This window comes from Zosterops lateralis (genome assembly GCF_965231275.1).
Source record: "Zosterops lateralis genome assembly, chromosome: 1".
NCBI classification, from domain to species: domain Eukaryota; kingdom Metazoa; phylum Chordata; class Aves; order Passeriformes; family Zosteropidae; genus Zosterops; species Zosterops lateralis.
Window position 1 is genome coordinate 23,272,308 of NC_139762.1, and position 14,494 is coordinate 23,286,801.

At 36.2% G+C, this 14,494-nt stretch overlaps 1 protein-coding gene across 1 annotated transcript in view; it reads left to right on the top strand.

The window, feature by feature from the left end:
• ZNF804B (zinc finger protein 804B) overlaps nt 1-14,494 on the top strand; it is a gene marked incomplete at its 5' end in the record, with an annotated part of 225,290 nt that overhangs the window by 194,483 nt on the left and 16,313 nt on the right. The window contains one exon of the mRNA XM_083869659.1: nt 2,328-2,471. Within this exon, the coding sequence (XP_083725785.1) occupies nt 2,328-2,471 (144 nt within the window). The remainder of the gene's footprint in view (nt 1-2,327; nt 2,472-14,494) is intronic.

Sequence of the window (14,494 nt, forward strand, 5' to 3'; positions counted from 1 at the left end):
TGGCTTCCAGTGAGTGCAAAACTTACATTTTTAGCAGTTTAGAATAAAAATATGTTGCCTCCAACACTTGACTTTCAGGGAAGACATCTCTGCATAATTAATACTATTGCATCCACATTCTAATTTATGCATTTTAATTATATCAAAGGCCTGGTGAATAATTAATGCTAGCAAAACAATGGGTCTGAAGCATAAGCTGAAAAGTATCACTTTTTAATGGGCTCTGTAAATTTAAATAACTAATGAAAGCTATTTAACTATTTGGTTGTGAGAATATTTCTCCCTGATACAATCAAGGATTAACTACCATAATTGAACGGCCTCTCGAGTGGAGAAATGTTAGCTCAGCTTACTTGTTTTCTGAGTGTACTATAGTATACTGACCCACCTGAGATATATGCTTGCAGGAAAGAGATTTATTTCCATCCCCTGGGAGGAACAGGCATGTCATTGGTATCATCTATAAGATGCAAGATCAAAATTCTGGGCACAGTGTTCCCCTTTGAGCTCCTGTCTTCAAGTAGGTCAGTTCATGCAAGTTTCATAGGGAGATTTAGAATTGAATCTAAAGAAATACAATATAGAATTTATTATCTTTGAGTTCAGCAATCTAAGAATTAAGGATATTGGCCAGGTTAGTAATTTAGAGCCTTGCAGTGGTCAGAGAGAGATAGAACCTCTGGAGAATTTAATCTCATCCTAAAATGGGGTTTTTGAAATAGATGGGATTAATAACCATTTGGCAGTGTCTAGCATTTTTCTGTTTCTTACAGAAGAAGCTTAGGATACTGTCCTACACATACACCCAACCTCTAGACAGCCAAGTTTGGATGTAGTTAATCTCACCAGCAAAGGAAGCCTCTAAAACTGGGGTGGAAAAACGACCTACTCACACCAATTGAGGGTGTAGTCCCAGTTTGAATCATGTCACTCATTAAAGAAAGTCCTTCCCCCTTTGAAAGGCTCAAAATGCAGGTTCATGTAAACCTGCCATACCCAAACACCAGCCTTCACCCTGCTGTGGTCCCTGGTGCTGTGCTGGGCAGTGTGATGTGCTAAGAGCAGGCTGTCCCAGGTGTGCAGCGTGTCCTGGCTTTTGTGTACTCTGAGTTTGTCACGTAAAGAGTGGTGAAAGCATGTGGACACCAGACAGCACTGACTGCATAGCAGGGAAAGCCTGGCAGCAGAAAGTACTCATTTCTTTAGGAGAATAAAATGATACAGGAAATGATGAATTACTGCAATCCCTGGCAATATATTACATACACTCAAGAAATACCAGCTTGTCAATATGAATATAAAATTAATATCCTCTACCAACTTTTTTGTTCTTGTTTTCCATATCAGAAGTTTGCGCTTAAATGCAAAATATTTGAGGAAGTGTCATAATAATAGCAGTATAATGAAGGATTTCTAAAAGAAATAACATTGACAAAGGCTGCTGCCAATTTTGCATGTCAGGCCCTTTATTTAAGTGTATTAATTTGAGCGCAGTAACTTTAGGCTTATATGTTTGAAATTTTCTCTTTTTACCTAGTATTTTGTATTAAATTGAAGTATTTGACTCTCCACAGCACTCACTTGTGTCACTGGGGAGATATGGAAGGCAACTATATAGGAACTAATTGTGTTTTCACAGTTTTCAGCTGTGTTTTCATCAGCCTGGACATGAGCTAGTGCTCTCCTCAGTGGCTGTGGCCTGTGTCAGACAGGCGAGTTACTTTCAGTTTGGTTAGGCTGGATGGTGTGTCCCTTCAAGCCGATGTTGGGAAGGACAGGGAAGAACAGAAAAGGCTCTTGCAGAGGTGACTCTGCTCCAGGGAAATCTCAGCCAGCCATAGCAATCTGCTGCCTGGCCCCAGTGAATATTTCAGAGAAGTCAGAAAGCGGAACACAAAAGAAAATCTGCCATAGTATCAGATTAAACCAGTTTATTTCTTGTGAGCAATAGTACCTGAAAGAGCAGGCAGATAGTGGGGCAATCTGGGGCCGATGTCAGAGTTAACAGGCTAGTGCTGGGGGCTTACTTGTCCTTCACTGCTCAGCTTTCCTGCCCAGGATCTAGGCAGTATCCTGATAGAATTCCTCTGCACCTCATTCCTCTCTACTTTTCTTACTGTAGAATCTACAATGAGTAGTAAGAACAATTCCCCAAGAAACACAACTCCTTTATTGAATCCCGTTTAAGACCAAAAGCTCCTTAGCATATTTGGGATGGAGTCTGGTGTTCCAGCTGTCCAGTGCTTGTAACGTGGCTGATAAAAAGAGCTGCTGAAGCAGGAGTTCCTGGTCTCAGCTGAAGTGCCTCCCTTTGCTTGCCTTTGCAGGACTACGCTGAGAAGGAGAGAGCTGCAGCTAAGGCCCTGGAGGATGTGAAGGCCAACTTCTACTGTGAACTATGTGACAAGCAGTACCACAAACACCAGGAATTTGACAACCACATCAATTCTTATGACCACGCTCACAAGCAGGTAAACCTGATAAATGTCTTGCATGTTACAACAATGTCTCTTCCCTCCTCATTTATTGTGGGAGGTTTCTAAATTCACCCAAGTAGAAGACAATTCATCATTTGATGTTTTCAACTTCAACATTCCACTTTCCATTAAAATAAAATGGAAAATATTCATTTTTATCACAATTTCTTTCAAGCTATTCTGACTGAAAGACCTCCAGCTGTAGTTTTAGATACATGCTTAATACCGATGTCGTCACTTAATTTGATATATTTAACTGAGGAATTACTTAAAAACCACAGGCAGGGGAAATGACCAGACTCCTCTTTTGACCCTCCCAGTCACAGAAAGGCCTCTATTCTTCATGCTTTTATCAGAAGGCATACGAGCATGTTGTTTCAAGCTGGTTGTGCTGTTTCAAGGGCAGAAAAGAATTTGTTGGTTTTTTTTTTTAATGCATCTGTTTCTAGAGTTAAAAATCTATATCTCATAATGTTTCTCAGCTGAAATACATTTTGCCTTGCATGCAGAACATGATACAAAATAATCCCTAATGAGATGTTGGATTCCTGGAAAAAGATAATAAATACTAATTTTTTATCACTTTTTTGGTAGCAGTTGTATCACATTTCTATGTGGTAGGTATATTCTAACCATATGTGCCTATTAACTTTATTTCCTGCATCCCAATTTTCCTCCAATTTTAGCAAAATCCATATTTCAGTTGGCAATATGGAAGGAAAATGCAAGTTATTCATATAAACACTTCAGAATTTAAAGAAAATAGTTTGCAAAGTCCAAGAGTGAACAATTCTGAACCCCTGAAGTGAGGAATCGCGTCTGCTGACCTGGCATGTTAAGCACACATAACTGGATTCCATCGATGGATCTTTTTCTCCTGTATTTCTGCTAGTGCTTGCATTTAAGTGCTCAGTATTGCGTGCATCCAAGTTGCCAGGGAATTAGTTGTCCTCTGTGTGATCACACTTGTGGGTTCACAGGGGTCAAAAGATACATCAAAAATATGTGAAACCATTAGAAATTGCAGGTATTTCTGACAGAGGATTAGAAATAATAATGTTGAACAAAATGAGCAATGCTAAAGGCAAAACTCTTTGCTCTCCCTGCGAGCAATTTTATTGTCTTCTGCAGCATCACAGAGGATTTAAATCACCCTGGAATTTTCTGTGTGCATCTATCACAGCACTTCATTAAAAAACTGCCTAAGGTCTGCCCACTCATCAAATGCTCAACCATCCTGCTGAATTCAAGCACCCCAGTCTTGAATACCCATGGGAAATAATGGAACTCTTTTGTCCCATCAGTCCCAAGCCAGACATGCATTTAAATCAAAAGCAATTCCTCTCATTACCATTCCATTAATTAATCCATACAAAAATTTTATAATAATATAAAACAAATGCTTTTGGAGATTCTAAACCTGTGACTCTAATCCCTACAAATCCCCATTTGCTGCACATAAATTTTTTTCACCCTTCAGCTGTTTTTTTAAGTCATCAGAAATGCATCTGAACTCAAATGGAGCCATTTGTGCTCTTTCCTCTTCACACACTCGCCCTGCAAAAAGCAGTTTATGCTAAACCAAGCAGCCTGCTTCATGCACCAAATATGGTTGGGTTGTCGGGCAGGGGAGCTTTTGGCAGGTTTCTGTTATAAAAGGGCTTGTTTAAGCAATAAAACTCTTCTTAATTTTCAGATAAATTTACTGTTTTAAAAGCTGCCAGACATAGTGCTGGAAACTAAGAGTCTGAACAGAAATGTATGACACATACAGAATGCCAACTGGCAGTGCAAGCTCACCCCATCCTGCCCTTTCAGATGTAGTTCAGAAGCTCAGTGCAGGATGAGCTAGCTACCCTCCTGATGTGACAGGGTAATTCAGTCTCTTCTCCTCCCTCCCTTATTACTCAGTCAGCCAAGTCTGGGAAAAGCATTAGTTTGCCTCTAGAAATAGTGTCGGTGTACCCTTTTCTCTGACTTTTATATTCAGCCACAGAAAAGCCTCTATTCATCATGCTTTTATCAATGTAATCTTAAAAAAAAAAAAAAAAAAAAAAAAAAAAAAAAAAAAAAAGAAAAAGAAAAAGGTTAATTTATGGATTCCTGTGGGTTTAGTTAGCTTAGTTCCAAAATGTTTATTCTGGGAGGGACATTAGCCACCCACAAGAGCTTCTTCCTCTGAAGGTTTGTTTTCTGTTTTCCAGCAGTGATTTGAGGGTAAATTTAGTAATCTGCATGGATATGTTCTAAACATCATCCTTCTAATGGAGAGTAAATTAAAATGAGACACCCTTTGCATCTCAGTAACAATACAGTATGTGATTTTCGTGTGATTTTCCATTTAAATGTTACTACTTCAAAATTTGTATTAAAGTGGAAATGATGTTTAGAGAAGATAGAAAGGCAGAAAAAAGGATATTGCTCTGAGTGCTTAATCATAACTCTTTTGTTTGTCTTCCAGAGAAAACAGATTTTATTCAGAGAACTGTGGCTTTAATCTCCAAATATTATGGTTTCATAATATATTAATTTTGCAATCCATTTTCTTCTAGATGATTTCAACCAGTTGTTATAGCAGGAAGTGCTGAGTCCTGGGCTTAGCAGTTGGCATACCAGCCCTCCCTGTCCTCAGAGGCTGCAAAATGTTCTGATGACAATCTGGCCTTGTTTGCATAAATGGTCTTTCTGCTGTCTTTCTGTGTTAGATTATTCTCAAGCATAATTCAAAAGTATAGGCAGACACACTTTGTCTCTCTCTCTGATTGCTACATATCTTCAAACTTATAGACATAAAACTATGATGTATATGTACATATATATGCATAAAATTTTGACAGATCATCAAAGATCAATGCCTACATCTTCATTACCTTCTAACTATAATGACCCTGGAAAGTTCAAATATTATTTATCTATTTTTGAGTAACATTGTCTCACTATTAGGCACTTCTTATTCCTTTGGTTATCTTGTCAGCATTAGTCTCAACATCTTTCCTGACACACTGCAAGGATTTTTCATTGATATTACCTGCCATTGGAAATTAATTTCTCTCAGTGCAGGTCTGGATAAAGTGAACACAGAAAATCTGTCTGATTGGAAGTTTGCACTCCCACATAGCTTTACCTGAGCCCTCTGTTGTTAAGCCTGACACTTAACAAGGCTAGGGCAGGAGTGTGAGTGACTTCCCTGGGGGAATCTAATCTTTCATCACTGTAAAGCCCTGTGCATACAAATCTCATTGGCCCACTACATACCAGCTAACCCACTTGAAATCACAGCTTTCTTCCTTTCTGTTTTTTTCCTAAGAATTTACAAAGTCGAAGGCAGCAGTCATGGGGAGTGGCCCATTTGATAAATCTGCAGTTTCTCTCCTCAAGCATCAAGGTGAAGGACACTTGCTCTCCCTCGCTCACTGCATTCTCTGCAGCAAAATCAACTGCATCAGAACGGAGTGCCTTGGCTCTGCTGAAGGTGTCTGAACACTGAAAAGCACAAAGGTCTTGGTGTGAATTCATTCAAAAGTGATCAGGATATAGATAACCAAGATAGGCTGCTACCTGGAAATGTAATATATGTGGGGGTAGGCTAAACTGGAAATGGTATATAAGTGTAGTTCTTTTTAACCATGTTGTGTGCGCCTTTAAAATTAAGCCGAACTTGAGCAGAGATGTCTATTTGGTTGACATTATTAAATGGAATCTTTTAATAACTCCAGTTAATGCATGGTGTTCATTCACTCAGTTAACATCAAAGTAGCTGGAGTTTTCAATTTTTTGTATAAATAATCCTTAGCAATCAGCAAGACTTTTAGATGTCAGCAAATGAGAAAATCAAAAATCTGTTCCATGTACTGCAATATAATAATTATGATGATAATAATAATAATAACAAATATAAGCAGCAAAGAAAAACAAGACTGTATTGCCATCTTGGGGTTTCTGATGACAAAGCAAGTCTTTAGGTTTGTTGTCAAAATTTAACCATTCAGTTAAATGCATCACATTCTCTCATATGATAAAAAAATACACAAACTGACAAAAAAACCTAGAAAAAGCACCTCACAACATAAATTTTAGTGTCCTTGAAGCATAAAGTACTATGTAAACAAACAGAAGTTTCAGGCTACTCTAGTTTACATGCACATACCTGAATTTTAGTATTAACATCCATGCATACTAGCATTTGGTAATATTTTTGGCATGAGAGCCTGATTTAGTGTGTACAGCTGTTGGCACTTACTGTTAAGCCTTTATGGTGCTTGTGGATTTAAACTCTAATTCAGGCAGAGATTTAGCTCCTGTTAAACATCAAAGCTAGCAAATATGCTTACATTTTAGCTAGCATTGCTGCTACCACCCAGAAAATGCACTGATAAGTTAACGCAGAGAAAGCTCCAGGAATGAGTGTAAATGCTGAGATCTTGTTATTTTGTCTTGAGGATGTTTTTTCCAGCATCTCCATGTTTATTGGAGGAAAAGTAAGTCTTGTCTTTTGGTGCCAAGGTAAACCTGTATTATCCAAACAATTTTCATTTGGAGGAAAAAAAACTGGTTTGGCAAATATCTGAGGACTTTCACCTTAGGGTATTGGAAATTAGGCAAGCGTACTAAGAAACCTTCTTGGCACAAAAGAATACATATTTATCTGTAAGAACACACTAATCACAGAGAGAACTACACCAGCATGAAGGTCCCCTACTATGCTTGTGTAGTCTCTGCTTTTTTCCCTTGAAGCCCAGGTGGACCCACTGTTCCTCTGGTGCTCCCATGTGGGCAGGGCCAAGGTCCCTCCCTGTAGCCCCTGCTCCTGAGCCTCTGCATCAAGACTTTGGCCTTTACAAAGCTGAGCCTCCAAAAGCAGGACACTGCCCATGACTTTGTAGGGCCAAGTTTTGCACATGGGGTCTGTACGCTGTGGTGTCCTCAGGAAACAACCTGTGTGCTAAAAGACCTCATGATTTCTTGCTTTCAGTTAGCAAGTGGTGCTGTTTGCAGTCACCAGGATTCTGCTCCTGTAACACACAAAAAATCTCCTTGGCTTGATGCTTGTCAAGAAATACATGCATACTTGGAACAAAACTTTCACATTCCTCACATCCCTAGTAAGATTAAAAAAAAGAAGTCAAACTAGAGAAACAGTAATATGATGTTAGATTCCCTCAAACAGCTGGTTTATAAGCAGACTTAAAGTAATGCAAGAATTTTGCATATGTCGTACTGTCCTCTTTAACTGCCAGTGGATTTCTATGCTCCAAAGCAACTATCACATACACAAATTGTTATGTGTGAAATTTATAGAGTTTAAAATTAGGCTGCCATGAAAACTGTGAACTTTCTAGAAGGTAGCCCTATAAGCAGCCCCCTCAAAAATTAAAATATTTAAATAACTAAAATGAAGGCTGCTTATATGTTTTACAAGGGAGGGGTGATAGAGATGAAAGTTATTACTATTTATATGTTCCATCTCAATAATATTTACCATACATATCTTTAGTCAGATTGAATGATTTTGACACATAGATCAAAATATTGACATTATGATTCAATATAGTCAACAGTTTCACAGATTTTTTCCCACAAAGTATTTTTTAATTTCAGTGAAATGCCTGCTTATTTATAACCTTAGACAACTCTATTACCAGTTTATATTTTTACTTTCTCCACTATACTATTTAGAATAATCACCTCTTCCAGTATAACATTTGTCAGACACGTCTGCTTCTTTGCAACATTTTTTTTTTCTTTTGAATTTATGGGTATGGATGCTTTAGAATTCTCAACTGTTAATTTATTTATTCATTAATCTACAATACAAATAGCAATTCAATTTTCTGTGTTCTATCTTTCTAAGCACATCTTTCTCTTCCCTTGGAAAAACCATACTCTTGATGTTTCTAGTCCAGTCTAGTTTCTTTTTATATGAAGACCAAAGCTAAAAGCAAACAATTAATTTCTATAGTCTATCCTATCATTTTAGTGTCTTTTTGCCTTAAAGACACACCTTTTTCTTGCTCATTGTGAAACTAGAAATTTTCTTATTGCTACTTATTCCTATGCCATTTATTACATTCTCTAATTTTGGTTATAGCTTCACACTTTCTTAGCTGTTCATCATACACTGATTTTCAGTGTATATTCTTGTTCATATTTCCAAAAATTACTTCCACTCTGACTGTAACTGTTCTCAAAGAGCAAGTTTTTGAGAGTTTCTTGCTGAATAGTTATGTTTTTATCACACTGCCTTTTCTGTAATTAAATTTAAAAGTTTTTCTCACTCTTTCAGAATTTGTTCCTGTGAATTAACCCATTTTATTCATCCCTCTTGTATCTAAATTAGTTTTGATTACAAACTAGATTGCCCCAATGGTACTGATTTGTTAGATACAAAACTGATTGTGATGATTAAGGTTTACAAACACTTTGTATTTTAAGAACAAGCTTTCCATTGCTCCCAGTTACTGGGCTGAAATCTTGTTTATGGATCACAAACTTTAGCAAGTGATAGTAAACATACATTGTATTTGCAAAGTTAAGAATAAAGAAGTGAGAAGGCTTCAGAATCAATACTGTTGGGACACCCTAATGTGATACTTTTATGTATCTGCCTTTTAATGTAATCTTTAATCTCAGTTTGCATGTTTTCACTGAGGAAACATCCCTAACTCAGTACTTTGGAATTTAATCTGTTTTGTGCATGGGATGCAGCTGCTGCCTGCGAAAGAACTGATGATGTGAAATGAGGGGGAAACAGAAGGAGAACAAGTGGTTTTGGGAAGCAATTATGGAAATAAGTGTGGACAGAAACTGCAAGAACAGCAAGGTGTGGAATTATCACTCAGAAATTAGAAGACAAGGGAGAAGAAAGAGTTACAAGAGGAAGGACCAGGAGAAATAATCAGTAAATGAGGAGAAATGCCAGGATAAAGCACAGCAGGAAACTCTCAATGTCAGCCACTTAGTGCCACCAATGTCTAAGTCATTGCATTTAGAGATGAGGAATGGAGTGAATAGGCCACATTTCACAACTCTAATTCTGTTAAAGAGAGTACCATAGCTATTGTATTGGCACACAGTGTTGTATTGAAAATAATACAAAGGATGTACACAACAGAAAAAATGGCTAGGGTCTGGAAAAAAAAAGCAAAGAATGGAATGCATAATAATTTTTTCATATACATTTTCATCTTTTACTACTGCTAGATATTATAAGACTAATATTTTCTTGTCCTGAATGTTTCTTTCTGTTATTTAGACACAGTGAAATCCTGCCTTTCAGAAAACATGTTTACATCACAGCTGCTGTGCTTCTGAGCACCTGCAAACCAGCAATTTTGAAATGCTGAAGTAGCAGTTCAGGGGAACAGACAATCAGGTTGTGTCACATCACAGAAACTAATGCAAATAGGGGTAACATAAAGCAAAACAGGATGACATCAACATTTAAGTAAAAGAATAGTGTACAACTTATGCACAAAAGCAAGACATAAACAACACCATAATCCTGTGTTTTCACTGTATTAACAACATCTATTTTCCCAGTTTGAAATTTTCTTAAAATGAATGCTGGCTTTATAATCTCATGCAGTATTTTCTTAAATGAGAGGAGGCTTGTAATTATAGGTCTGCTACACAGAGATGCTTCAACTGCACACCAGAGCAAGTGCATGTACCAGAGTAGCTCCAGAGCAGCAGAAGCAGCATTATCAAATACCACTGAGCACACTCTGGTGATTAGGAGTGACTCGAGGCAACACGTTCTGAAGAAATGTCACCAGAAACGATTCTTTATTTTAAACTTACCAGTCTGTGCAGATCAGTGAGCTTTATAAAGAACTGTTAAACTTGCTGCCCTGCCAATGTTTTGCTGCTTTCTTATTACTCACTGATAAAGTAAATAAATTGGCAGTATTCATCCTTTTTAAATTGCATGTTACTTAGAATAATGAGATTCCTATCATCATTAGCCCTCAAAAAAAAATTCTTGCAAGTAATGCAGAGCTTCTTTTAAATTTAGTGTCTTGATAAGCTAAATTGTTAAATACTAGATGCTATGGAATTACATTTGGTGTTCTTTAGAATGAATGTTAATTAATATGTAAATTAGCAATTTAACCCTCTTTAAATTGGAAAAAAACCCCATGGGACACCCAATTTCATAGCTGTTAATGATGGTCCAATGGCTGTAGAATATTTCTTAAGCATTTCATTATATAAGGAATTACAAAAGTGTACTATCAGATTTTGGCATTTAAGACAGCAATAACCAGAATGTCAGTTAGAGGAAGTGTTTTCATTAATGCCTGTGTTATTGTTCTTTCTGTTCTTCTCGGATGGTACACTTTTTAATTACTAAAGTTTTAAAAATAATTTTCCTAGCAGGAGGAATGGTTGATGCATTGTAATGCATGGCTTATTAAAATAAGCAAGGAATTGTAAGGATTGCATTTGTAGCAAAACCAAAAAATTATGCCAAACCACAAAAAAAATACAAAATTACCCCTCAAAATATCATTTTCGATTTTAATTTTGTACATTAAATACTCAGAGCATGAAAAAACACATTCTTCTTCAATTATATTTAGAGAAAAGATACAGTTAAGCTGGTGGAAACTCAGCATCTCTCGTTCAAATAATTTCCCATTCTTTCAGTTTTTGCTCCTGTTTAAAATACAAAGGAAGATATCCCAAAACTAAATTAATTAAAATATTCTAACCTGACAATGATAACTAAAAAAACAACAAAAAAAATTTGAAACAAAAAATTCCTGAAAAATTAATTCAAGTTAAAAAAAAATGTTCTTGACCAGGTGCACAAAAAGAGTTATCAAAATCAACATATCCCTCTTTGATTCTGAGTTCTGAAATGTTAATACATGCAGAACTTAAAATATTACTTAATTAAATGAGCTATCCATGTGGAAGCTAAATATTTATGTTTAAATATTTATGTTTAAATATTTATGTTTAGATTATTATTTCCTGTTAACCTTTAAGCCAGACTGAAGTCGTGCTTGTGTTATTTAATAAATAAGATAAATTACATTGGGTGTTGCTGTCCTTTTAAACGTCGCTGTATTCAAGGATACAGAATGTTTCCACTTTTTAAATACCAGATATAAGGACAGTAGAAGCAGAATAAATATTATGTTTTCTATTTATCTCTATGCAAAATGTTACCATTCATATGAAAGTGCATGTTCACAATGAACTAGGAAGAACTGGGCAGGACTGAAGGCAGATGTACATTCTATTTCCTGTGCCAGCTTCAGAAGACTGGCAAACTTTACATAATACTGTGTATAGGACATATATTTTGCCCAGTTGGTTGGGTTTTTTGCATTAAATCAGTAGATCTGGAATACCTGGTGTCATTTTAAGGTCAGGGCCTACAGTATCTACAAACAGTGAGGTGAGAGAGGCAAAGCACTGCCAGATGCTGTGATTGGCTTTGCTGACCATGTGCTCACAATTGAACTCATATTTGGGGAATGACTTTAAGAATAAGGCCTTATTCAACCAGATGAAGGAACCTGTTCCACAGGATATAACACATCTGTATGTATCTTACCTGAGGCAGTCCTGTGCCATAATCAGCTTTTTTGGAAATACAGCAATTAGCTGTCATAGCAAAATGTTAAACGTTCACAGAATAATTACATTTATCTTGGCTTCTGCATAACTTTTGAACTAGCTGATAATTTTCCCTCACCTGAAAAAAAAAATTATAATGCATTTAATCCCATTGACATAAACAAACTATATCTGGTACTATAAACATCTGTCTAGAATCTGCATGTCTTATAGTTCTGTTCATTTTTAAATGCTTGCACCTTCAAGCAATAATTAATATGCAAAAATGTAGCTGCACAATTGATTCCTGTGGAGCTTTAAGTCATGCTTATCAGCTATGTGTGTGTTCAAGGAACCTTACAATGCTCTTTGTACAACTTTAAGGGGCATTCCTAGCTGAAACAAGTATTTTAAAGCAAAATGGAAACATATCTGTGCATCACCAAGACAGCAGTAAAAAGGGTGAGATTAGGAATTTATCATCCTTACTTAGTTAAATGCATTAATTAACATATTTTAATGTATCTCTAAGGGACAAATTACGGAGGCAACACAGACTGATTATAACGTCACATTTTTTTACTATTTTATAATAAATAGGCTGTATCAGAAGACATTAAAAAGATGAAGGCTTTTTCAGTATCTTCTCAGATTAAATTTCAAAGGAATAAATAGAGAAATGTAGGTGACATGCATGTGAATACCAAAAAACATACTAATGCAGGTGATGGGACAGTAAGAAAAAATATTTTTCTTGAAAAACATCGAATCAAAACCAAACCAAACCAAAAAAGCCTAAACTAATTTTTCAGGAAATGTTTTTAGAGTGGAATGGCTACTTAGGAATGTGATAAAATCAAAACTATATTTCACAGAGAAGTTTTACATCATTTAGTTTCAATCATTTTGAAATTGTTCATAAAGTTTAGCATACTTTGCTTCAGCAGCGTTATCTTAGAAAAATACATTTCACAATTTCTTGTAAGGTATGTAATAATACTTTCATAATATTAATTATAACATAACCACACCTTTTGTTTGTCATGATTGAGATACAGAAATTATGAAAATTGCAACTTTAAGACATTATGTTGCACTGCTGTTTAGGTGCATTAACATCAAGACACTTGATAATTTCATTTTTTATATAAATTTTCCAAATTCTATTCTCCTACTTGGCCGAAAAAGTAAAGAAATCCCAGATATCAAAGTTTTCTGCACAGTAGAAATTCTAGTCTTTTAACAAGTGTGTAAGTATAGAAGATTGACAGACACCCTGTGACATATTTTATGCTTATAGTTAGCATTTCTTGGCTTGTTTTCAGCTCTTAGCATGTTGATGGATTCCAAGTACTGACTGCTTCCTTCAAAAGAGACACCTAAATACTTATGTTGAAAAGGCCCATTCCATTGATGTGTGTCTACACTTTCCATTTAGGATCTGTGGTATTCATCAGGGTACTAAATCATTTCTGGCAGAGGAGAAACAACGTACAGTCTGTATTCTGACCCTGTCCTGGATCTCCCATCTTAGCCCAGATTGTGTGAATATCAAATCATAATTAACTGAGAAATCAAAGGATAAAGTAATATCCTGTTTAGGGGTAAACCAATGCAGTTTATTAAGGAGCACAGTCTCCCCAGGCAAGTGTCACAGAACGAGGCCTCAGAGTCCAAGAAGTGTTTGGACACTGCTCTCAGGCACATGGTGTGAGTCCTGGGGTATCCTGTGCAGGGCCAGGATCCAATCATCCAGCTCAGAGTATTCTGTGATAAGTACCAATATTTGCATACAAAAATGTTGCCTAAAAGGTACAATGTAACTTTGACCCTTCAAAAGGAATCCAGAATATTCAGATTAATCCCATCTTTTTTTCAAAGCAATATTAATTCTTCTCATCAGCTCATAATGACCATCTTTTCTGAGTTCTGTGTTACTTTTATATAATTTGAGTCTGACTTACACCAAACATTCAATTAATTGTCATGATCTTGGCTCTCAATAACCTGTGTCAGATTGTGATTTCCTTCCATTTTGAAATTTAGAACACCATAATGTCTGTTTTCTTGGTTAAAAAATGGAAAGAAAAAGATTCTGGCTTTTGGTTTGAAAATAATAATAAATTGAAACAGTACACATGTGAAACAACAAGTCTTAGCCTAACACATCTAGAAATGGAGTGCATCAGAAGTATACAGCAATTGTTATAGAAATTTTGTTGTTTCGGGGAAATGAACAATTTTTTTGTCTTATATAATTCTTTTCATTGTTACAGAAGGTCTCTCTAAAAGCTAAGCCCATAATACATGGAAAAACAATCAAGTTTTTTTCAGAAAACATTTAATCCAGCTGCGCTACTTTTCCTTGTCTCCAGAATAGTTTCCAGTATTAACTCGCCTGGTCTAAAGAATGTGAAACCACTGTCACTGTATTGTATCTGCATTGG